The 27164-nt window shown below is 45.7% G+C and overlaps 1 protein-coding gene across 2 annotated transcripts in view; it reads right to left on the bottom strand.

Moving 5' to 3' along the window:
* Positions 1–27164, bottom strand: part of USP7 (ubiquitin specific peptidase 7) — a 69101-nt gene that overhangs the window by 36290 nt on the left and 5647 nt on the right. The window contains exons 1-2 of one of the 2 annotated variants that reach the window (XM_055099333.2): positions 6465–6581; positions 971–1075 (exon numbers count right to left, since the gene is read on the bottom strand). In XM_055099333.2, coding sequence (XP_054955308.1) covers positions 971–1075; positions 6465–6495 — 136 coding nt within the window. In that variant the 5' untranslated portion in view covers positions 6496–6581. Of the gene's footprint in view, positions 1–970; positions 1076–6464; positions 6582–27164 lie in introns of those variants that run through there. The other variant, XM_034939756.4, reaches the window with a different exon arrangement.

Raw genomic sequence — 27164 nt, forward strand, 5'->3', positions numbered from 1 at the left:
CTACGGTGGAAAGCGCACTCCACAGGTAACAAAGCAGCGGGTTTAGACCACGCCTCTTTACCTTCCTCAGATATTGCCTCAGCCAGCTGCCAGGGGTAAACCGCACTGTGAGAGAACTCTCAACTACGGCTGCAGTTTCTCATGGAGGCTGAACTTTTGGCAGGAGGTCTGAACAGCAGTCCTTCTGGTGGTGCAGCCCGTGACTGATGGTTTCTTTCAACTGCCCCGTTACTCCCCTGGGAAGGACACAACCCTCATGAGGATTGATGGACATGCTTTTTGACAGAACATGGTTTCATATTACACTCAAGACTCCAGGGGCTGCATACTGCAATTACTGGCTGCTCCCTACTCACAAGTGTGACTGTGCAAATACTGAGGTCACTAATTTGATAAATTTAAAGAAGGAATGGTCTCGGAAGAAAAAAACTGATTTCCTACACAAAAAATGTCCATGCACATACATATGAGTATGCTTTCTCACAGAGAAGCTATAGACCAAAACTCAGTGAGGGAGAATGAAGGCCAAAGCTTGAATCTGATTTCATCCCTAACAGGAGCGGGGAGGGATTCATAGCTATCATCAACTGATATACACCCTGCAATGAGAATGCAATGGAAAGCCAAGTTCCAATGTCTGCACGTATCTTGCTGCAAACAAACAGGAAGGAGAGTAAGACATGCTTGTTGTTCCCAATACTAGCAGTGGCTGGAGACCTGCAGGCAGGAGTAAATACCCACCTATTAAATTTAAACCTACATTACACCTCCTTGCCTAGGCTAGGGAGACTCTACTTACCTGGAAATGGTGTAGGCAATCTTGAAACTCAAAACCCAAACAGGATTTTCCTCAGTTACAGCCTCCTGAAAACTAGCTATGCTCAGAAGTACCCAAGGAAAAAGCATGGATCTGAACCTGTTTTCTGACAAGTTTCCGCCCGCTGCGAGGAGGCGAACCACAGGCACTTACCATCCTCCATGTCCTCCTCCGCGTTGTTGTGTCCATCACTCAGGGCCACATTCCCATTGATCACAGGGTTCTGAGTAATTCTTGGTGGGTCATCTGTATCTCCCGCTTTAAAGAAGAAAAAGAAATTCCACGGGTTTTACATTCATGGCTTTAATAGAATAAGCAAAATATAAACTTATACTTTTGATGTTGTCTAATCATTAATAAATTCCAATTGTACCACAATAAAGATTCATTCTAATCCAAAAAATATTTATACTAATGTTTACTACATACAAACTTTCACTGTTTCAAAACACTAAATGGAATTTGAAAACATGCTATACCACACTATAATTTGCTTTATTTGCAATGATATTCTGCACAAAACTTTTTATGTAAAATCTCTTATGTAGGCCAGACATGGTGGCTCATGCCTGTAATCCTAGCATTTTGAGAGGCCAAGGCGGACAGATCACCTGAGGCCAGGAGTTCGAGACTAGGCTGGCCAACATGGTGAAACCCCGTCTCTACTAGAAATGCAAAAGTTAGCTGGGTGTGGTGGCGCATGCCCGCAATCCCACCTATTCGGCAGGCTGAGGAATGAAAATCACTTGAACTCAGGAGGCGGAGGCTACAGTGAGCCAAGATCATACCACTGCACTCCAGCCTGGCCGACAGGGTGAGACTCAAATAAAAAAAAAAAAAAAAATCCTTAGGTAGTTCTTACTTTACAATAGCTAATCAGCGTAAAGAACCTTTATCTAATCATGCAAAGTTATTATTTTACTATAGGTTTCCTAGTAATTAAAACAATTCTACAGGCAATTTTGTTGTGAAGATTACTGAACATACGCAAATGGTATACATTAAAACAAATATTTTAAACGTTTTCATCATGAACACATGCCAGTATCTTTTTTTTTTTTTTTTCTGAGACAGAGTCTCGCTCTGTCCCCCAGCCTGGAGTGCAGTGGCGGAATCTCAGCTCACTGCTACCTCTGCCTTTCCAGTTCAAACTATTCTCCTGCCTCAGCCTCCTGAGTAGCTGGGATTACAAGCATGTGTCACCACGCCCAGCTAATTTTGTATTTTTAGTAGAGATGTGGTTTCACCATGTCGGTCAACTGGTCTCGAACTCCTGGCCTCAAGTGATCCACCTGCCTTGGCCTCCCAAAGTGCTGGGATCGCCCACCCATGCCAGTGTCTTAAAACATCAAATCATCATCCTCAAGGTGTCAGTGGACAATTCCTGTATAATTATGTAAAGATCCTGGAAAGTGTTTAGGAAAGGATAAAATTGTTTTATCACTCTAAATGCGTGCTAAATGCTTGGGCTGAAAAACACATATAACTCAAGTTCGGATTCAAAACATTTTAAGTTACCACTGGCAAATAAGGTGTAAATTACAACATTCCAATCACTTTTCATTAAGTTTAAAGCATAAATTTCTCACACTCACACAGGTGGTTATTCTACAAGCAGAATAATCACAGCAGGACTTTTAGGTTTTACCTAGGTTCACACGTCCCATTTAAATCAATTTGTTTTTCCCCATATTAGAATAGCTCACTGCAACTAATGCTGGCCCAACGGTTGCCTACACAGTCGGCTTTCCCTGGTGCATTGGACACCAACAGAAATTAAGAATCTCAACTGCCTACAGGAGATGTGCTTTTTAACAGCCAGGTAGTTGTGTGTGTGGCCTTCACAATTTCAGAGCCTTTCTGCCATCCGAACCAGCAACCAATCTGATTCAGCACCACGGACAGTGCCATGCTCACTTCCCCCTCCAGCAACTCTCCAAAACCCCAACGCTTAGATTACATCATAAACCTCTCCAATAATTCCTGAATAAAATGGTGCTCCCCACCACCCAAGCATCTCAAAACATTCAAAATACCAAGAAACAGGTATTACCACTCAGACGTTTAAGATTAAGACATTAAAGATCAATTTCAGTCTTGACACTCTCTTAATACACTTAATTAATGATGCATTAAAAGTTATTTCTGGTCCGACCCGTGGCTCATTGCCTATAATCCTAGCACTTTGGGAGGCAGAGATGTGAGAACTGCTTGAGCCCAGGAGTTTGAGACCAGCCAGGGAAACATAGTGAGACCTCGTCTCAATTTATTATTATTTTTAAAGCTTATTTCTGAAAACATATACACATACTTCTAAACTAGTCCCTAGACCATCATGTCTTGACAGAAATATTGTGGAAGGGGGTTCAGGAAAAGAACTCAGATGTACACTCAAGACACAGGATGAAGAGAAGGAAAAATGTCTTTTTGCTGGTTAACTAGCTCAAATGCTCTAAATCAAATATACATGCTAAATTTAAAAAAGAGAAAGAAAAGAAAAATCAGGTACTCTGAAATGTCTTTCATCCACATTCATTTTCCTACAACTACATCAAATCTTTAAAAAGTTTTATGAGATTCATAAATTGTAAACCAAGGACAGTGACTGGCCCTAGAAAGTGGAGGAGGCAAGAAGGGAACGGGGCTGGGGATGGACAAAGCAGGATAGTGCCTTATCTGCGACATTTAAAGATGAAAAATTTTTAAGAAGTAACATGTATATTTAAACTTAAGAATATATTTATGTACTAACTGAATAGGAAAAAAAAACCTATGAAGGCCTATTAAATAAATTATGGCACATTCCAATGGAATTTTTTTTTTTTTTATAGAGTTTCGCTCTTGTTGCCCAGGCTGGAGTTCAGTGGCGAGATCTCGGCTCACTGCAACCTCTGCCTCCGGGGTGCCAGCGATTCTCCTGCCTCCATTTCCCAAGTGGCTGGGATTACAGGTGTGTACCACCACGCTTGGCTAATTTTGTATTTTTAGTAGAGACAGGGTTTCATCATGTTGGTCAGACTGGTCTCAAACTCCCGACCTCAAGTGATCTGCCAGTCTTGGCCTCCCAAAAGTGCTGAGATTACAGGCGTGAAACACCACGCCTGGCCTATAAATCTTAAAAGTAATTTGCTAGAGGTACACCCAGTACTTTTAACTTCCTTGGTTCAAACTTATCCTATGACAATAGCTTTAAAACATGGTTTTAATGCATGGATGCAAAAATGAGGGCTCATTTTCTGTACATAAAACTTCATGTCTAAAATCAGGATCACATGTAAGTGTAAGCAGTCTAAAGTGTGGAAAATAATCGAACTCTACAACTGCTCTGTAATTCTGAGGTACAGGTTATGGTTTCATGAGGTCCAGTGAAATCAGACTGAGACACAAGTGAATTCAGATTAGAGCTCAAAGAAGGGCTTCTTTGGGTGACTTGAGAGAGACTGCATTGTCTCCAAAAGTTACAGCAATAATAAAAACCAAGATCAATTCAAGAGCGCATAACATCTTACAGGATGGGGTGGGGGAAATGCGTAAGCTCTACCCCCCATTTTTCAGCAGTGGGATTAATTGCAGTGTGATGACTAAAGAAAGCCTATTATTTTCTGAAATGGTTCTAGTGTGAAGTTAGGGCTTCTCTGCAGTTGGCCTTAAAAACGCAAAGCAGACAGAGGTCTGCGGTTGCAGCAGAATCTGAGCAAGACCCCAGCTTTTACATCCAAATTAACACATCTGAGTTGGTGTGGCCAATCTGCAATTTTCCACCTGACAGGTGCAGAGAAAGTGATCAAGGCCAGTGGCTGTGAAATGGCAAAAGGCCACTGGTTGGCCACCAAGTACATAAGGGGTGGGTCCCGGCCACCAACAGCCCTATGGGTGTCCAAGCAGCCACCAAGGTGATTCCAGCCCAGCTCCCAGGGGCAGGAGATCCCATTTTTAAAAGCTCCTCATAAATGAGTTAGTTCCGCAAGAGGATTAAAATTTTAATTAAGACATGGTAAATCCCTGGTCCAGAAGTAAATGATGAAAGCACAGAATAGCCACACACACAAGAAATCTGTACTAGACTTCAAGAAATAGCCTAAACGATAAGGTTGCCTTCTTTTATTGTTCAAGACAGATGTACAAGATTGGCATGCACATACATTTACTGCCATGTAAGAGTGATGTAATACCAAGTTTTATATGCCACCTTTTCGGAAGTTTTTAAGACATGGGGACTGATTTGGCCAAACACTTGAGCTAAGGCACTAATTTTTTTTTTTTTTTTTTTTTTTTTTTTTTGAGACAGAGTCTCGTTCTGTCTCCCAGGCTGGAGTGCAATAGTGTGACCTCGGCTCACTGCAACCTCCTGAGTTCGAGCCTCCTGGGTTCAAGTGATTCTCCCACCTCAGCCTCCTGAGTAGCTGGGATTACAGGCAACTGCCATCATGCCCAGCTAATTTGTCTGTATTTTTGTAGAGATGGGGTTTCACCACGTTGGCCAGGCTGGTCTCGAACTCCTGACCTCAGGTGATCTGCGCACCTCGGCCTCCCAAAGTGCTGGGATTACAGGCGTGGGCCACCATGCCCGGGATATGGCACTATTTTTGACACAAAATTATCTCAAATAAGACTGGGGACATGTTTGGCAAACACAAGTGACAATGTGCAATGTCAAATAGACAAGCCCTGGATGAAAAACGTCTATAGGAAATAAAGCAATTACCATCCCATAATACGCATATCCCACCCAGAAATAGAAGACAGTCTCCATTATTGGTGATTGCTAGGCCTGTTAACGCAATATGTATATGAAAAGGCAGAAAATATGTTTTTGAAACACCAAGTAGGCTCCCTGGCTAGTTCCAGGGCCTATATTCCCACCTGCTCTACTGGGCACTTAACGGCTATACCCAGCTTTCCTCCCCGTGAATTCCATTTGTGATGTCATAACACAGAACTGCTACCCCACCAGAGAACACCTCCCAATCGCTATGGAAGTTACGTAGACCACTTCAGCACGCGAATCTAACCCCTGAGATAACAGATCAGAATAAGCAAGATTCCAATTGGCTGGCTTTCATATTTTCTGCCACTTCACGAAGATTTATCAATCCTCCCCCAAAAAGCTGGCAGGGGGCGGGGGTTGCGAACACAATACAACCCTGGTGTGTTGAAACTAAGAGTCCATGTCCTGCCGCCACCAGGTGGTGCCTTGTCCATGAAGACCCAGCTCAGCCTCTGAGTCACAGGTGTCTCCACTCAGCCCCCCAGATCCTTCCACTAGTAACAACCTAGTGATTGAAACTACAGCTGTTATTACGGCAGATACGCATGGGCCAACATCTGGTCTCTGGGTGGCTCACATGGCGCCCTACAGCCCATCTCACCCCGCCCCCATCAGTTCACCTTGAACTCCCTCTGGCTTCTGCATGGTCCTCTCTTGACCCCTCATCTCCTCTCCCCACACTGATCCATTTAAATATATGACTTAAAATAGAGGCTACAGAGGTAAACTAGAAAGCAGTGATCTTTATATAAATTTTACTGATACAATGTCTAGATGCATAGCCCCAAATATACTTCAGAAGTCTGGCTGAGACATGTCAGTATTGGTTATCTCCATCCATCACCAGCATAAGGAGCTCAACCTGAAAACCTGACTCACCTTCGAGCCCAAGCCTGTGGTTCCCAGCCATCTCTGCATGGCTCTGCAGTGGCGTCTGCTGGGGGATGGGGGAGGTTCTCTCACCCACATCAGAGTGACTGCATAGAATCTCTAGGAGCTCTACCTCAGCATTCTTTTTTATTTTTTAAAGCATCCCACAGAAGCCTTGTCTTTAGGACCAGAAACATTCAAGCAACCTCAACTTAGATAAGGCAGTCCAGGAACAGAAGAGGATATTAATGGAAAAACTGGTGAAACTCTGAAAGAATCTGACTTTGGTTAACAACACACCAATGCCAGTTCCTTGGCTGTGACAAACTCTGGTTTAAAACACTGTATCAAACACTGGTGATATAAATTGTTAACAACCCAAGAAAGTCGGTGGGGGGCACACAGGCGCTCTGTCATAATTTTGCAACTTTTCTGTACATCTAGAATTACTCCAAAATTAAAAGCTAATTTTAAAAAGGCAAAGTAGAATGCCCTCTCAGCCTAACAAGCAGGAGGAATAATTGATGTAAGTGAAAAATTTCAGGGCACCTTACCACACATCAGTAATCCCAGGCACTTAGGACCCTGAGGCAGGAAGATCCCTTTAGCCTGGGCAACACAGTGAGACTGTCTTTTTTAAAAAAAGGATTAACAGGAAACGACGTGTATAAGATAAGCAATCTGGGCCAGGCAGGGTGGCTCACGCCTGTAATCCCAACACTTTGGGAGGCTGAGGCGGGCGGATCACCTGAGGCCAGAAGTTTGAGACTAGCCTGGCCAACATGGCAAAACCCCATCTCTACTAAAAATACAAAAATTAGCCAGACGTGGTGGCGCATGCCTGTAATCCCAGCTACTCAGGAGGCTGAGGCAGGAGAATCACTTGAACCTGGGAGGCGGAGGTTGCAGTGAACTGAGATCACGCCATTGCACTCCAGCCTGGGTGACAGAGTAAAACTCTGTCTCAAAAAATAATAAGTTGGGTGTGGTGGTGCACACCTGTAATCCCAGCCACTTGGGAGGCTGAGGTGGGAGGTAAAGGCTGCAGTGAGCAGGGGCTGCACCACTGCCATTCCAGCCTGGGCAACAAAGCAAGACCCTGTCTCTAAATAGGCTACAAAAAAACAGAAAGGGAAAAATGTCAGCATTATGCACCTACATAGAGCATGGCGTAAATTCTCAAGCAATTCAAGGCAGACAAAAAAGCAGTTTGGGAGCTGAAACACAAAACACTTCCCACACAGAAGCCAGGAGACAACTGGACAAGAGAATTGCTCAGGAGACCTGTAGCCAGTCTGGGGAGCTTGCATCTATGTGGGAGCAAGAGGGGGAGAGAAAATACTGACCACGTGAGAAGGAACTACCATCTGCTTAAGTATTTCATGAATCAGTAACTCCAATGAGCCCCTATTATGTGCCAGGCCTTGTACAATTCTCAGGTAATCGTCACTGGCCCCAGGGTAAGGTAGGGCAGAATATCCTCCCTATGTCACCAGACCAGAGTCACAGCTGGACTGGCAAAGGCACTGCCACAAGAGGCCCTAGGCAGGAAGAATGGAAAAGTCCTGAGCAAACAGGCACGACACTCCGAGAAGGCTGAAGTTCTTTGACTACATATGCTTTTAAATATGGATATTCCCAAAATAACCTGGATTCCTGTAGGACTGCTACTACACTATACTATACTGACTTGATTAAACTTTTCTTGATTAAACTTTGAGATAACTGTAGATTCACACACAGTCTTAAGAAATAATACAGTCAAAAAAAAAAAAAAGAAAGAAATAATACAGTCAGTCTTCCACATCTGTGGATTCAACAAACTGCACAACAAAAACACTCAGGGGGCCGGGCACGGTGGCTTACACTTGTAATCCCAGCACTGTAGGAGGCCGAGGCAGGTGGATCACAAGGTCAGGAGATCGAGACCATCCTGGCTAACATGGTGAAACCCCATCTCTACTAAAAATACAAAAACTTAGCTGGGCACGGCGGCAGGCACCTGTAGTCCCAGCTACTCCGGAGGCTGAGGCAGGAGAATGGCATGAACCTGGGAAGCAGAGTTGCAGTGAGCGGAGATCGCACCACTGCACTCCAGCTTGGGCGACACAGCAAGACTCCGTCTCAAAAAAAAAAAAAAAAAATTGGGGGGACGGGGGAGTCTGTACTAAACATGTACAGATTTTTTTCCGTGTCATTATTCCCAAAACAATAGTCTACCAACTATTTACATAGCATTTACACTGTATTAGATATTATAAGCCACCTAGAGATAATTTAAACTATACAGGAAGATGTGTGAAGATTATATGCAAATACTACACTGTTTCGTATGAGGAAGACTTGAGCATCTGTGGATTTTGACACCCTGAGAGGGGTCCTGGAACCAATCCACCATTAATACCAAGGGACAGGGAGAGATCCCGTACCCTTTTCCTAGTTTCCCCTTACAGCACCACTTTGCAAAACTACCCTGCCTACAGTATCAACAGCCAGGGTCCTGATGTAACCCACCAACCCAATGAAGATTTCTCCACATTTACATGTACTTACGTGTATTTAGTTCTCTGCAATTTTATTTTGTGTGTAGATTTGTGTGTCCACTACCACCAGTTAAGATCCTGAACAGTTCCAACACCACAAGGATCCCTCCAGTGGCCCTGTTATGACCACCCACCCCGGCATGCGTGCTCCCCCATCATCCCCGGCAACCCTCATATGTTCTGCATCTCTGGGATCTTGTCATTTCACCAATGCTATATAAATGGACACAGTGTGGAATGAGTTGTTCCTTTCTCCGGTATTCTAGGATATCATGGCAGGGATGGACTGCCATTTGACCATTCACTTGCTGACATCTGGGTCCTTTCCAGATAGAGGAAATTCACAAATAAAGCTGCTATGAAAATATTGGACTGGTCCTGGTTTCTATTTATTTCTACTTTTGAGTTCTGAAAGAAGTAAACACAAGCAAGCAAATGTTAGCTCGCAACAATGCAGACATGAATAAGGAGAAATCAACTGGCCTTCCCTGAGTGCTAACATGAAGGAAACCATGAATGTTTCGCCTCCAGGCATTCTCAATGTAATGTTCATATGTACATATCATGTACATTGCTCATGCACTTTTTCTCATGAAGGAAAACACATATACTATTCACATTACGTGGGTAAGTTTAATAACTCCAAAACATTGTCATGATTTATCAACCACTCTCCTAAAGAAGACTGTTTCTGGCCGAGCGCGGTGGCTCACGCCTGTAATCACAGCACTTTGGGAGGCCAAGGAGGGCAGATCATGAGGTCAGGAGGTTGAAACCATCCTGGCTAACACGGTGAAACCCCGACTCTACTAAAAATACAAAAATTAGCCGAGCATGGTGGCACATGCCTGTAATCCAAGCTACTTGGGAGGCTGAGGCACAAGAATTGCTTGAACCAGGGAGGCGAAGGTTGCAGTGAGCTGAGATCATGCCACTGAACTCCAGCCTGGGTGACACAGCAAGACTCTGTCTCCAAAAAAAAAGGCTGTTTCCATCCAGGTTTTTCCTTTATTTTTGTGACTCCAAATGATGCTCTCACAAACAGCTCTGTCCTGTGGCTCCCCATCCTGCTGCCTATCTACGCATCCTATAGCCAGGTCACCTGTCTACGCATCCTATAGCCAGGTCACCTGTCTAGGCATCCTACAGCCAGGTCATATACACATCTGGCCTCTGCAAGTAGCTAACCATGCTTTGTCCAATGGCAAATGTCAACACTGTTATCCAAGAACCAGAACACCGCCAAATGCTCTGGTGAGCTCCAGCACAGGACCAGCCTCCAGCACAGTGCTCAGGAGAACTCTTCGGCTTCTTGAACACAACGAGAGGCAGAAGGTGTACTAGGAATGTCCAAGAAGCTGAGCGCCACCATCAAGGCTGTTGATCAGAGTGGGAGGGCAGGGGTTACCTTGGGACCAGGTAACCCAGGGCGGGAGGTGGGGCAGTTACAGCAATGGCCCCTGCATCAGGACGGGAGAGGTGGGAGCCTGTAAGCTCCCGAGGCATCCACAGAAACAGGGACGATGGTGGCAGTCAAAAAAGACGGAGTTACCGCACTCCCTAAGAAGCTCCTGACCGCCATCTTCTGGACATTTCCAGGGAGTGGGAAAGATCAGAGGCTGTGGAGTGAGATCAATCCCCTCTGCGAGGCCTCTCCTAGGTGAAGCTCAAGCTGGCTTCAGGTAGGGCCCTGGAATATTAGCCGGACATGGTGGCGCACACCTGTAATCCAAGCTACTTGGGAGGCTGAGGCAGGAGAATCGCTTATATACAGTGTCCAGAACCTGGAATACATACAGTCTCCAGAACCTGGAGGTAATCAAGTGGGGGTGAAGGTCATAATAGGATACAATAAAGTCAGGAATAGCAGGAAAGAATTCTCTCTCCTCCCACTCCAGGACCCTTCTTCTCGTCCAGCACTCAGGGACTCAAGGTTCACCTTCCAGCCACTGATTGGAAAGTGGTAGGTGCTGGCCAGGCCACACTGCCCATGTTTGCCAAGGAGCTGCTGCCCAATTCACATGGGGTCCATGCCCCATGCCCATGAGGACCCCCCGCCCCACCACCAAATACTTCCCAGCCCTCACGCCCTCTGTGCCTGACTGGATACCTGAAACCTCTTGGAAGGAGCCAATTCCAGAACATGAACCTAAGTGGAAAAATTAACTATGCTCAAAAATAACCCTGAAAGCACCTTTCTAAGCTGCTACCATTAGCTAGGATTTCATGCATCCCCTAAAGGGTGGACATACCCTACATATCCTGCAGTCTGCGGTTAACAAATTTTTAACAAAGAAAACATTTTATTCTGTAGCCTAATACGTTACTTTTCCAGGCAGGAAGGACCTGAGGGGTAAAGGCACGTATCTCCAGCCGCATTTCAGCAGAGCCCACCCACTTCTCGCAGGTCAACCGACATGTCCAGTAACTTGTATGTGCTCCGAGCATGGCTGGCCCCAGGGTTCGGTAGGGAACTGGGTGGACACGCCCCCTGGTCTCCTGGTGCTCACTAGGAAGTGGGAGGCAAGTCCCTTGGTGATCATTGCAATAGAGGGCAAACGGCACATAGTGACAGCCACAGGGCTGGTTCATGTCCCTTAGTCATGAAGGAGGAGACAACTGGCAAGCACAGAGTGCAAGAAGCCTGCCGGCCAGAGATGGAAAAGTGCAGTCCAGGTAGAGCAAACAGGAACAGGAACAGGGCAGTGGGAAGGGGAAGGTGGGCAGGGCCAAAGCTATGGAGGGCCTTGAAGGCCATGATAAACATTCTTAACTTCACTCTAAAATGTTCCCTTCCAGCAGGTGCTCCACCCAATGAACAGGAAGCCATCCATGTCCTTGGGAGGTACTGGGACACTCGGGGTGACTGGGATGCCCAGTGGAGAGTCTGTCGGACCTGAGACAGCCCCAGCATGGGAATCCTGGTACCAGCCCTTGCCAAATATCACAGCAGTGGGGTCTGTCCCACCCTTATCACATGCTAGGGGTCTCCTGACAAGCTCCTTTGCTGTTCTGCAGGACTGTGAGGGTCTGACCACCTGCACCTCACCCCAGCCTGTCAAAGTAGATCCCTGTGTACTCTAAAACGGGGGCCCTCCTAAGTAACTCTGAATCCTTCTGGTCTTATTAACAATATTTGGCTTACGGCTTATTTATTTTTGAGACAGGGTCTCGCTCTGTTGGGCAGGCTGGAGTGCAGTGGTGCCACCATGGCTCACTGCAGCCATGACCTCCCAGGCTCAAGCAATCCTCCCACCTCAAGCTCTTGAGTAGCTGGGACTACAGGCACACACCACCACACTCAGCTAGTTTCTGTATTTTTTGTAGAGATTGGGTCTCACTACGTTGTCCAGGCTGGTCTCGAACTCCTGGCCTCAAGCAATCTCCCAGCTCGGCCTCCAAAAGTGTTGGGGTTACAGACATGAGCCACCACGTCCACTTTGTGATTTTATACCCTCCAGTTATTTGGCCATATGCACCCTCATTAGGCTGGCTGGAAAGCCATTTCCAGGGGACAGTCCTGTCCTACTAAGCTAGGTTGCCTTCAGTTCTGTGCCTTTTCAGGCACTGCGGGCCCTGAGGTCAGCCGACCACCTGGCTTTAAGGCAGTGGAGCCTGAGTGTTCAAAGTGGACCCACTTTGACGCTTTGCTCTATATGCTGAAATAATCCTGATGTAAATTAGCTATATGAAAACCAAGCCCCAAAGAAGGCCACATATAATATGTGATCCTTAAATAAAACTATTTGTTTGGAGCTTTCAGTTTAGCTTCATTATGTAAAAATCATCTGTTCCCTAGAGATCATCCTAACTACCAAAAGTGCCTGTCCAAACACTGATGATTGGTTTTAATGCTGTGTTGTGCACTGAGAGGGGTTTAAAATACAGCACAAGTAAAGAGCTTATAATTACGCCTGTACTGCTTCTACATGTATGGTTTGCTCCGCAAAAGAAACAGGATTATCTGCTCAACTGTGCAGCACAATGCAAGTAGAAGTTGCAGCACGCACGGCCGGAACCGAGCTGCACAGATGCAGTTAGGGCAAGGGATGCCCCTACCTGGATGGAGATCTGTGACACACAAGAGCCAAAGGATCAACACCGAGAATGCAGGGCCCCAATGCCATGAGAAACACAAACGACTAACCAACAGGCTCCACTTCCCTCGTTAACATGGGATACCACTCTTCCTCTGCTGGATTAATGGTGAAAAGCAATGGAGATGCCCACCAGTACTGAAGGTCTAGCATATGGGTAGAGTCGAATGGCTGGCGGGAACACACTTTTCTAGAGTCAACTGTCCTTCCCAAAGGCAATACGTATTAAAACCAAAATGTTGAATGTCCTTTCACTCATTTTGAAATGTTACCACAAAAATCCATTCTCCAAGAAAATGAGCATTCATGCTGGGGGATAAACACAAACAGTGCTTCCTGCACTGATGCATAACTTTAAACATAAGTTTAATTTTTTACAGGAAAACATTTTGGTTTTTAAAATTTCATTTCTCTATTAAATTTATTTTATTGCTTATTCTACAATAATTGGGTTTTAAAGCAAAACTATAAGGTGCGGGGGAGGCAGTATACAGGAGTTCAAGACCAGCCTGGGCAAACATAGGGAGACCCCAGTCTCTAAAATTAAAAACAAACAAAAAAGGATGAACTGGGACAATATCCATAATACATCAAGTATATAATGGTAGTTCCCTCTGAGGAACAGAAACTCTCCTTCTTGCCTTTTTGCTTGCATGTTTGAATGTTTCCGGGAATATGCATTACTCTTAAAACAAAAGCAAAAATACGCAGAGCAACAGAGGTGCAAAAAAAAAGCACAGCCAAAATACTGGCTGAGGCTTGACACCCACTTGGCAGCTGAGGGAGGGGGTGCAACAGCTGCCCGCCTGGAGTCAGGAGGAGGCCAGAACAAAGGAATTGCCTGGGCTATTTGTGGCCTGGAAGGTCCATTTACACCTTGGCAACTAACTAGCAGCTTCCTCTCTTAAATGTCTGTTTTTCCCTAAAAATTATTTGAAAAGACAAGCCAGTCTGGGGACTGGGGATGAGGTCAGAGGTAGAAAGGAGATTTTTATACAAACTCTTGGTTGTGCTAATTTAAGTCCTTTAAAAATAGTCAAACATAACCAACTTCAAACAGGTTCCTTTATCTGAATACAACCACAAAAGGGAACAACCTAGCACAGAAAGAAAACTATTTTTTTCTCTTTTGCACCATGTCACAGGCTGCCAGTCTACTCTAGGCCACCGGAGACACAGACCACCATTCAGGTTTTAATCCCCTTTAGAGGGGACCTACTCAGACTCTCATGGAACACCTGCAATTCAAGGGCTGTCAGATCTTTTGAAAAACTAGCGTCAAAGGTATTTTGAAAAGTTCCTGGCGGCTGGACACGGTGGCTCATGCCTGTGATCCCAGCACTTGGGAGGCTGAGGTTGGGGGCAGATCGAATGAGGTCAGGAGTTCGAGATCAGCCTGGCCAATATGGCGAAACCTCGCCTCTACTAAAAATACAAAAATTAGCCGGGTGGACCGGGCGCAGTGGCTCACGCCTGTAATCCCAGCACTTTGGGAGGCCAAGGCAGGTGGAAGACCTGAGGTCAGGAGTTCAAGACCAGCCTGACCAAGATGATGAAACCCCATCTGTACTAAATAAAAATACAGAAATTAGCTGGGTGTGGTGGCGGGCGCCTGTAATCTCAGCTACTCAGGAGGTGGAGGTTGTAGTGAGCCGAGATCCTGTCATTGCACTCCAGCCTGGGCAACAAGAGCGAAATTCCATCTTCAAAAAAAAAAAAATAGCCAGGTGTGGTGGTGCACACCTGTAATCCCAGCTACTCGGGAGGCTGAGGCACAAGAAGCGTTTGTACCTGGGAGGTGGGGGTTGCAGTGAGCCAAGACCATGCCACTGTACTCCAGCTTGGGCAACACAGCAAGATGCTGTCTCAAACAAACAAACAAAAAGTTCCTGGGAAGACTAGTTGTCCAGAGAGTAGCAAAGGAAATCTTGTTTTATTTGTTCACGGGGTAGTGGGGGCTTGGGGAACAGTTCGACCTATAAACCAACAGACACCTTGAACATTTCTGTGCACTAGTGATGTACTGTGAATGCTAGCCATTCATAAGAGGTAAAATCACTGAGACTGGGGACATACCGTGCCCATGGAGTGGGAGACAGCACAGTAAAGATGTTCTCCCCAAATTAATCCATACATTTAAACACAGTCCAATTAAAAAGCAGGATTTTAAATAGCTATGGACAAGCTGATTCTAATATTTATATGGAACAATAAAAGATTGAGTAGGTAAAACAATTTTGAATAACACAGATCCACTGGGTGTGGTGGCTCATACCCTATAATCCCAGCACTTTAGGAAGCCAAGGCAAGAAGACTGCTTGAGGCCAGGAGTCAGAAACCAGCCTGGGCAACATAGCAAGACCTCACTTCCAAAAAAAAAGTAAAAATTAAAACAACAGCACTGATTGAGAAATCACATTACCCGATTATGAAGCTTCCATAATCAAGACAGCACTGCTGGCAAAGGAACAGACAGGGGAGAATGGAAGAGTCCAGAAACAGATCCCATTTGATTTTTGACAAAGGTACAAAAGCAATTCAACGGACAAAGACAGTCTCTAACAAAAGTCATGGAACAAATGGACTCTATAGCCCCTCCCCCACAAGACTCTCAACCTAAACCTCACACCTTATACAAAAGGTAGCTCACAATGAAATGTAAAACCCTAAGACTGTAAGAAAACACAGGACTGTCATGATGGGTAGGGCAAATATTTGGACATAATACCAAAAGCAAGGTTCAAAAAAACAAAACACAACAACAAAAAAAACAGCAGGCGGCAGTGGCTTACGCCGGTAATCCCAGCACTTTGAGAGGCTGAGGCAAGAGGATTACTTGTGGCCAGGAGTCCAAGACCAGCCTGGCCAATATGATGAAACCGCATCTCTAAAAAGAAAAAAACTGTTGATCAACTGTGCTCCAGAAAGACTTATGCTCCAGAAAGAAGCTGTTAAGAGAATACACACGAGCTACAGACCAGCAGAAAATATCTGCAAATCGCGTTTCTAACAAAGACTCAAATCTCAAATATATAAACAGTTCACAAAACTCAACAGCTGGACAAAACTCAACTAAAAAGTCAGAACAGCTGAACTGACACTCTGAAGAGCATACAGGCATGGCAAATGCACACCTCCAATAATCTGGTCACTGGCCTGTACCCCAGCCCCACACACCAGCAGATGCAAAGGCGGCCTCCACACAGCCACTCACGCTCAACCACTCAACCATCTGCCAGCACGCAGAAGGCTCCACCTACAGAGCAAACAGCAGCAGGCGTTTCCAACAACGTTGTTTTCAACAACGCCAATGTCTGGGCATATAAACTCAACTTTTTAATATAACTGTATAATAAAATGTATCAACATTTAGCAGACCTGTAAAACTTGATGAATCCATATTTTCCAAACGGCCAATAAATGCAACTGGAAAAAATCCACTGAAAGTGCATGAGGAACTTAAGGTAACAGGGCGGGGTGAATTAACCTTCATTAAGTTACCACTTGTTTTGCTTTGCTGTAGTATCAGAGAATAGTCAATCATTCAAAAAGGCTACTAAAGCATTCCTCCTGTTTTTTTCAGTATATCTCTGTAAGATTGGGTTTTTTTCATATTTTAATTAAAATTACACTGCAGCTGACTGAACGCACAAGCAGGTAAGAAGTCTTCTATTACAACAGACAATAAAGAAATTTACAAAAATGTAAAGCAATGCCATTCCTCTCAACACACTTTTGGAAAATAATTATTTTTTATACAACATCACCATGTGCTGGTTTATTGTTTTTCCACAGCACTCCCCCCCCAACACACACACACACAGGGTCTCACTCTATCACCCAGGCTGAAGTACAGTGGTGCCATCTCGGCTCACTGCAACCTCCACCTCCCAGGTTCAAGCGACTAACCCACATCAGCCTCCTGATTAGCTGGACTACAGACATGCACCACCACATCCAGCTAATTTTTGTATTTTTAGAAAAGACTGGGTTTCACCATGTTGCCCAGGCTCGTCTCCAACTTCCGGCCTCAAGTGATCCACCCGCTTCAGCCTCCCAAAATGCTGGGATTACAGGTGTGCGCTTATTGTTTTTCAATCAATAAACATTTAAGGTTGGCCTTAATTTCTATATGGTAAATAACAGTAGCTATAACCCACCCACCAAAAGCTCTTTAAGGGGTGAAGTCTTTTAGGACTTCGACAGGATCCTGCCATCAAAAGCTTAGCTATTCCAGATGTGGGACTGCCTGATGGGTTTGTGCCACGCTGCCTCAGCTAGGTGGGCATGCCATGCCCCTCCCTGCACAGCTCCCACTTTTGAGACCCTCAGTGTGCAATTCGGAAGGTGGGAGTAAAGCAGCTGCCACATGCCATTATGCCTGGGGATTTCTCTGTCTCCAGGGTCTTTAGGCTCCATTACTGCCCTGGAGGCTTGGACATGGTGACAGGCACTTTGGAGCACAGCACTGCCTGGCTCCCCACTCCCACCCACCACCTCTCGAAGACTGCATGCCCTGCAGACGTCAATCAGCTCTAGCACCAGACCCAGATGCTAATAGAGCTGCCACCACTGTGGCCGGTAAAATCCCACTAATAAATCCCTGCATCCCTTTCCCACAGTTCAGCTCCCCTGATGGAACCCTCAACTGACCTTGATTCCTCCCTCCCACCAGCCCAGGCTGGAGAATGAGTGGCACCATCTCAGCTCACTGCAGCCTCAACTTCCTGGGTTCAAGCAATCCTCCCACTTCAGCCTCCAGAGTAGCTGGAACTACAAGCACACGCCACCATGGCTGACTAATTTTTGGCATTTTTTTTGTAGAGACGAGTTTTCACCATGTTGCCCAGGCTGATCTCAAACCCCTGGGCTCAAGCTATCCACCGGCCTCGGCCTCCCAAAGTGCTGGGATTACAGGTATCAGCTGCCACACCTGGCCCCCAGTTAACTCAACTTAGTAAGTGAAGCATATTCCTAACCGCAAAAAAAGTTCAAATCCCTTTAAAAATACTGACTAAAGCCTATTACAGATGACACAATCCTAAGAACCTGCACATCTCTTTGCTAAATCATGGTGAAGTTCCACACGATGGAATATTAGTCTGCAAGAAAAGGGAACGACTACTGGCTACGATGTAGATGAACCTTGAGGATATTAAGCTAAGTAAAAGCAGCCAAAAACAAGCAAGGACAACACAGCGAAACCCCGTCTCTAGAAAAAAAATACAAAACTTAGCCAGGCGTGGTGGCGTGTGCCTGCAGTTCCAGCTACTCGGGAGGCTGATGGGAGAGGATGGCTTTGGCCCAGGAGCTTAAGGCTGCAGTGAGCTATGATCAAACCACGGCACTCCAGCCTGGGTGACAAGATCTTGTCTCCCAAATGGGGGAAAAAAAAGCTTACACAGTCTATGAAATGTCTAGAATAGGCAAATCCATAGATTAGTGGTGACTGCTAATGGGTACAGGATTTCCTTTTGTGGTGATGAAAATGTGCTCGAATTGAATGCTGATAGTCACACAATTGTGAATACTAAAAACCACTGAACCCACTTTAAATGGGTGAATTGTGGTATGTGAATTATCTCTCAATGAAGTTATTTTAAAAATCATGACTGTTAGCGAATTTTATCAAAAAGCACAGATGCAAATCTAATCCTTTACAACTGTTACCAAACCAGGTAAAATTAAGGTTAACTGGCATTTAACATCGTGGCATGTTCCACTGGGATTGAAACTGAGACATAAAAATTCAATGCAATTGATTATTGGGTACTATGTAGGGAGAAACCACTGTTCGAGGCATTGAAAATGCCTGGGGCACAGTCCCTGAACTTTACAACCTCAAAGTCTAGTGGAGAAGAAAAGCAAAGTAACACAACACAACACGGCAATTCCAATACAATGGACATACCCAGGACAGCCGGTGCTTCTATTTTCATCCGCCCAGAAGCCTTGCCGCTGCCATCCTTACCTCCAATTCCCCGAGCTCAAGTCCTAACCCTACTTTAAGGCCCACAACAACACCACCTCTTCCCCATGCCTTCCTTCTCTCAGAGTGCAATCTTGTTCTTCAATTTCCAGGCCCCTATCTGCTCACCTCTGGGCATTCATCACCTTCTGCCCTCATTATTTGCTCATATGACCTATCTGAACCCATGCTGGCTTTCCTTAGGCAGAGACACCTTATCACTTCATCTCTGCTTCCCCTCCAAGCCCCCGGGGCCTGAAGCAGTGATTACCAGCAAGTATGCCCTAAGCTGAGCTTGGGGAAGCTCCTTCTAAGAAGTTATTACATGAAAATGCTTGGCTTTCCATATTCTAAATCATACTGGTCAAGGAGGTCTAACGGTTGCTATCCCCTAGAATAGCAAAGGAAAACCCCCATTCACAGGCTCTGTCTAAACAGCAGTGCTGTCCCACCAACCACAGAAGCCAGGAGCTACATGTGGCAACTGAGCGCTTGAAACATGCCTGTTGTGACAGAGGAATTGATATTATTAATCTTATTCAATTTAATTTTATTTAAATAGCCACATGTACTTATTGAGCACATGAAATATGGCCATGGAGACCAAAAGACCAAATATTTATGTATTTAATTTAATCAACCACATGTGGCTAGTGGCTGCCACAGTGGACAGCGAAGGTCTAGAAATAATTTTATCACTCAGAGCCTTGGTTTCTAGACTTGCAGAGTAGAAGACACAACAGACATTTTCTGCTCTAAAAAAAAAGATGGGACCCAGTGCTCTCTGATAAACACTCAAGATTAAAACAGTATTTTAAGAAAAATAAAAGCCCTTTAATTTCATCAAAAAAGAATTATATTTTAAATAACAGCTTCTGATTTCCAAAGGAAATACTGATCATTAAGAGTAAATGCAGATGTGTGGTGCTAATTCTTCCTCTCCAGACCCCTTACCCCAAGGCAATTAACCCCAACTTGAGAACACTGAAGACTTTGATCACTTGGGCTGGGACAGAGCTTTCAGCAGCACATTTCCCACAGGACTGGGCGCTGACAGAGACAACAGTCTCAGTTACCAACCCAGCCCTGTCTGCCACGAACATGGCACTGCTAATTGTCCAAGATTCAGAAGCTGTATGTGCCTGGCTGCCCTGCATCCTGAAGCTCAACCAGTCACCCGCAGGGCCACATCCCACTGGCGAGGGACCCAAGGGTCACCTGGCTTACATGCATGTCTTCCCCAGGCACTGACCAGCGCACGACAGTGATCTGAGCGGGCACTATTTTGTCACTTGTTTCTGCGCACACAGTCACTCCTGACCAAGTTCAATGGGGCCAGAACTTGGGCCTCCTGTCTTATTTTTCCCAAGAGAACCTCATGTACAACTGGTGACCAGTTAAGTAACCATTCAAGCTAATATCTGTGCAGGGACTGAAAAAACTGATCTGATGCAACGTCCCAAGAATTCACAGCTCTTGTGCATTGTGTGAGCAGCAGCGACACGCAGAAAACTAAGATAAAAAAGCCATGTTTATTTCTACTTTCTTCGATCAGTGACTTAACAGGCAAGACTTAAAGTCAAACCAAGTAAGGATTTCTGTATTTAAAACTGTAGGCTTGCCACTGTTTGACTGCTACAGTCACTTTACAAACTAAATATTGTTTCCAAAGTTGCCTATGAAGACGTACATCATATATATATTTAATCTTTAAAATCTGTCAGGGAAAGAGGCCCACGTGGAAAATATTCAAAATATGCCACAAAAACAATAAATACCACACAGCCAGCTACAAGTTAATGAAGCAAGGAGACTGGCCTCTTAAGTCACCTAATTTCCTTCAACCTCTGCTCAGATAAGGAATCCTGAGCCTCTGGTAGCCCTGACCCAGTTTTCCTTCCACCTTGTGAAAGCTGTCATCTTAAAGAAACTAGGTGATTTAGGCAACAGGAAGGACACCACCCCAACTGGCCAAGGCTCCACAGAGAACACAGCCCGGGGAGCAGGGGGCTCACCCACCTGGCCCTGAGCCAGCCGGATTCATGTGATGAGCTCTGCAGGCTTGGAGAGAGCCCCTGGATATCCTATTTGCTCATCTGTAAATGCAGAGGGCTTGTGGGCATGAGGATGACTGAGGACCTGAGCGCATGAGGCTATACTTAGGTCTAAAATGCTGTAATATCTAACTCTGTACATCTAGAGACCTGGGTACATGCTGAGACGCTGTGCACCTGCACCCTGAGCCCTCGCAGACAAGACTCAGGCCTTTTCACATTTAAATCTCTCCATACACTCAGATACATACAGCCCAGCATGGTTTGCTTTAGGAATGATTCATTCAGCTCAGGATCTCATTAAAACTTGTTACTGAACACCTGATTCACAAAGGAAGCAATCTACCAACGTGCGTTATTTTGCTTCATCTCTTTTTATGCCACCAAATGCCACCTGCAGTGTATCAGTGGCCCTGGACTATTCAGGCAGTGGGCTACTTTCTATATTCAAAGCATGTGGGGAACCACACCACAACCTTCAGACTGGGAAGCCCAACTGCAGTTCACGACTTTTGGGGTGGTGAGGTAGGAAAATGGATGAAAGCAGGAGGGTGTTTAAATAAAAAAGTAGACCCCCGTCTATACAAAAAAGAAAAAAAAAATGGCCGGGGGTGGTTTGCCTGTAGTCCCAGTCACTAGGGAGGCTGAGGTGGGAGGACTCCTGAGCCCCAGGAGTTTGAGGCTATAGTTAATGGTGATTGCGCCACTGAATTCCAGCCTGGGCACGAGGGAGAGCCTGTCTCCAAAAAAATAATAATTAAAATTTAATTATTAATTAATTAAAATTCAGTAACCACTACTTTATGACCAATAGCACTTACTGGCTATGGTGAAGCCGGACCACATGTGTTCCAATCCCAGCTCTGCCACTTGCTCTGGGTGACCCAGGTAAGTTGACACACCTTGTTCTTTCACAGCTCTGAAGGTCAGAAGTCTGAAATGGGTTTCACTGGGCTAAAACCAAGGTGCCAGCAGGGCCGCATTCCTTCTGGAGGTTCTAGGGGGAAATGTTTCCCTGCCGCTTCCAGGTCCTAGAGCCACCCCATTCCTGGGCTCCCCCTTGCACCTGTCTTCTCAGGTCCCCTCACTCTGGCACTGATGACTATGAGTACACTAGGCCCACCTGGGGCATGCAGGCCCACCTCCTCACTAGGGATCCTGAATTCAATAAGGTCTGCAAAATCCCTTTGCCACGTAACGTAACATTTGCAGGTTTCAGCGATTAGGACATGGACAACTTTCCGGGGATGGGAGCATCATTCTGCAAACCACAGACCCTAAACCTCTAGTCACAGAGTCTGGCAGTTCCCAAACTCATCCTGCTATTCCACCCCTCCCGCCTGTGACCACACTCGCTTTTTTTTTTTTTAAGACGGAGTCTCATTCTTGTTGTCGCCCAGGCTGGAGTGCATTGGCGCAATCTCGGCTCACTGTAACCTCCGCTTCCTGGGTTCAAGCGATTCTCCTGCCTCGGCCTCCCAAGTAGCTGGGATTACAGTGGCGTGTCACCATGCCAGGCTATTTTTTGTATTTTTAGTAGAGATGGGGTTTCACCACGTTGGTCAGGCTGGTCTTGAACCCCTGACCTCGTAATCCGTCGCCTTGGCCTCCCGAAATGCTGGGATTACAGGTGTGAGCCACTATGCCTGGCCTCACCGCCTCTTTTCACACTCAGCTGTGTCGCCTTCTCTGTGAGGCCTCACCTGAGGCTCCCCCTCCCCGCGGTAAGCCAGTCCTGTCTCTCCTATGCCACAACTGCTTTGCCGAAGCCCTCCCCTGCACACGTGTTCAGGGCTCCTTCACTTTCTGAGGCAGTCCCATCCAGGGCAGAGCTGGGACCATAACCCAGCAGCCAGACCTGTTCCTGCCAGTCAGATGTTTGATGAATGAAAGCCTACACCAGCCTCTGTGGACACTACAGGACACCAAGGACACTCCTGCTGCCACTAAGTAAAGTCTGAGGTACGATCCAAGGGGAAACCAAGACAGTAAGAAACGGGGGCTGGGGAGAAGACACGTGCCCCATGCAGTGCCACTGGAAGCAGAGGCTTTGAACAGGTGCCCCTGGGAACCTAAAGGAAATGGAGATTGAGCCTTAGATACCTTTTTAAGAAATCTGACTCTGCTGCAACATCCAAACGTGTTCAGTGGGCTCGCTCATCTCTCTAAACAGAGCATGAGGTAGCTCGCGTGTTCTCAAACTCATCATATGAGGCGTGACTGCATTCGGGTCATGGGCAATGGGACCACAATACAGCTTGTGAGATTTTACGATTACCCTGTTAACCGTAACTCAAAAAGTCAAATCCACAATCTATTTTTTGCAATGGAAGACAATTTAGCCTTAAGTTTATAGGATGTATTCTGGAAGCTTTCTACAGAGATGAAGACTTGCCAAAAACTTTACTAACTAAATACGAAGGTATGTATTCATTTGAGGTTTTCGTAGTTTAATAACAGCAATTGCAGGCCGGGCAAGGTGGGCTCACACCTGTAATCCCAGCACTTTGGGGGGCTGAGGTGGGTGGATCACGAGGTCAGGAGATCGAGACCATCCATGGTGAAACCCCGCCTCTACTAAAGATACAAAAAAATTAGCTGGTGCGGTGTGAGGGGCACCTGTAGTCCCAGCTACTCAGGAGGCTGAGGCGGGAGAATGGTGTGAACCCAGGAGGCAGAGGTTGCAGTGAGCCAAGATCGTGCCACTGCACTCCACCCTGACAACAGAGCGAGACTCCATCTCAAAAAATAAAAATAAAATAAAAAAACAGTAACAGCAATTGCTGTTTCACACAACATTCTGCTCAGCTACCACGAGATGAATGACAGTGGTGTGTGGACCAGTCACTCTATTAATCACCTATACCCACTTTCTATGAATCTGCAGTTTCTGCAATTCTTTTATTTCTTCCCACGTATGCTTGTTCTAAGAATAACCGCTGAAATGTAATTTTACATTTGTTGTATTTAATAAACTTGGGTTTCTCTTTCCGTATGGCTGGTTTTTTTACTTCTTATTAATCTGTTTGCATTTCATTTCTACATGATGGACAGTATTGGGGCCAGTGTCTCACCCCAGGCTAGAGTGCAGTGATGCAATCTTGGCTCACTGTGGCCTCGACCTCCAAGGTTCAAGTGATCCTCCCAACCTCGGCCTCCCAAAGTGCTGGGATTACAGGCATAAGCCACCATGCCCAGGCTCACAAGCTTGTTTTAAAATAGCAATTGCATGGCCAGGCGCAGTGGCTCACACCTGTAATCCCAGCACTTTGGGAGGCCGAGGCGGGCAGATCATGAGGTCAGGCCTGGCCAACATGGGGAAACCCTGTCTCTACTAAAATACAAAAAATTAGCCGGGCGTGGCGGCGCGCCCCTGTAGTCCCGGCTACTTGGGAGGCTGAGGCAGGGGAATCGCTTGAACCTGGGAGGAGGAGGTTGCAGTGAGCCGAGATCACACCACTGCACTCCAGCCTGGCAACAGAGCACGATTCCGTCTCAAAAAAAAAAAAAAACATTGCACAGGGTCAATTAAGAGTCATGAAATATAATTTATTCCCCAAAGTCTTATTGATGAAATGTGCTTGCAACTTGAGGTCAATGGCTTACAGCTTTTTTAAGAGGCTGTGGAGTAGAAAGGTTTGCTCAGCCTACACATTCAGAGCAATGCCACATGGTGTCCCTTGGAAACACACCTCTCAACTTTTTCTGAAGTACTGTGAATGGGGTGGCAAGAGAGACAGCCAGAAGTTAGATTACCACCCAGACACTTGCAGCCCCACCCTGGGATGATGTGACCATGTTCCGCAATACAAGTCACCCTACCAAACTCACACAGCACACTTTCCAAACCAGATGCCAGTTTAACAACTTATTGCAAGAGCTGGAGGTTAGTACATAACACAGGACACTGTCCTCCCAATATCGGGATGTCAGGAAACCTTAGTTACTGGCATGTAATCAAAACAGAGGGGCCTGGATTTTTTAATCTTCTATGGCAGGCAGGAAAATCACATGACCTGTCCTGGTTTCACAAGGGAGCCTCCTTCCTTCTAAATAGTTTTTAGATTCTCAATGACCCAAAGAGAATGATCACCACCTTGAGAATGGGTCACAACGCTCGCTCCCAGGTTTCAAACATTCATGAAGTTAAAGCTCCTGGCAGATAACATGGGCTCTCTCCAAGGACACACGGGCATTTCTGCAACTATGAACAGCTGTGACCTCACAACAGTGTCTCCACCCCTCAAGGGGCATGCTAAGAACTGAATTTGGGCCAGGCGCAGTGGCCCACACCTGTAATCCCAACACTTTGGGAGACGGAGGCAGGCAGACTGCCTGAGCTCAGGAGGTCAAGACTATCCTGGGCAACATGGTGAAACGCCATCTCTACTAAAATATAAAAATTAGCCGGGCATGGTAGCGTGTGCCTGTAGTCCAGCTACTCGGGAGGCTGAGGCAGGAGTATGGCTTAAACCCAGGGGTCAGAGGTTGCAGTGAGCCGAGATCGTCCCACTGCACTCCAGCCTGGGTAACGAATTAAGACTTCGTATTAAAAAAAAAAAAACCAACAACAACAACAAAAAACACTGAATTTGCTTTACACAGCCACAGGCACAGGATAGTAAGAGCCCAGCCCCCCGCAGGCAGTGCCCCATTATCCACGAGGACTCTCAGCGCAGCCTCAGCCATGCCCAGCCCCTCTGGGCAGCACAACACAGACAAGTCGACGCTATCTCTCAGGGTGCCGTCTCCCAGACGCCCCTCTGCCCATCCTATGCTGGGTTCTTGCCAGCCTCTGTCTCAGGAGTGTCATCACTGAATTCTGGAAGCATCCCTGCTCTGGCTCAGGTTGGTGTATTTCCCCATACAAGAAACGTACTAATTACTGTTTCCAACTTCCAAATAAAAAGTTAAAATTACCTACCCTCAGAAGTAGACCTGCTTCTCTTCAAAAATTTCAACACATCTGACTTCTCATTAGCTGAGGCATGTGTTAACTTACTAGAAAAATGGCATAACTGACTTTCTTGCCTACGCATGACACTTAAAACCCTGCTTCCTCCAACTTTCTTAAGTCCAAATTAGTTCAGAACAAGTAATTTCTAAAGTAGGTGACATTTAACATCTAACTCTGTCATGGTACATGGCAAGAAATATGTTGTTACAACTCTTGTTCTCCAGGATAAAATTTCTTTGCCTTGGAAATCAAGCAGGATATCCACGCTATTTGTTACTCATGCAAAAAACCATAAACGGGCTGGGTGAGGTAGCTCACACCTATAATCCCAGTGCTTTGAGAGGTTCAGGCAGGAGGATTGCTTGAGACCAGGAATTCCACACCAGCCTGAACATAGCAAGACCCCATCTCTACAAAACTTAAAATTAAAAAAAAAAAAATTAGCCAAATGTGGTCACCCTGACCCTGTGGTCCCAGCTACTTGGAAGGCTGAGGTGGGAGGATCACCTGAGCCCGGAAGTTTAAGGCTGCAGTGAGCTATGATCGCCCACTGCACTACAGCCAGAGCAACAGAGCAAGACCCTGTCTCTTAAATTAAAAAAAAAACAAAAAAATTTAAAAACACAAAAACGATAACAAAAATAGACTTTACAAAATACCGAAAAGAAATTTTCAGTTATTTATGAAAGTCTATCAATGTCTTTGTCTGAAAAACGGGCTTTTACTTCCAAAAGGATCAAAAAAACACCATTACATTAACGTTAAAAGCAATAAAACTGAATGAGCACCTATCAAAGCAATACCGCTTTATGGCTTCAGCGTCTCTTTCTCAGAGCCACTTGCCAGCCAGCCATCTCCTGCATTACTGTTTATTCTCAGAGTACACTGAAAAAAGTGTTTCCTGAATGAGCATCTCCCACAAATAAATTTAACAAAAAAGGAAACTGAGATGGTCACCTTCAGAGCAAACAAGCCAACGGTGCAGAAGAGGCACCCCAGTGCCCATCCCACCGGCACAGTAGCAGGTGCGGCAAAAAGTGCATGGGTCTTATGCAAGCCAACAGGGAGAGGCGACTAGAAAGGCTTAGGG

Source organism: Pan paniscus, chromosome 18 (assembly GCF_029289425.2).
Source record: "Pan paniscus chromosome 18, NHGRI_mPanPan1-v2.0_pri, whole genome shotgun sequence".
Lineage (NCBI taxonomy): Eukaryota > Metazoa > Chordata > Mammalia > Primates > Hominidae > Pan > Pan paniscus.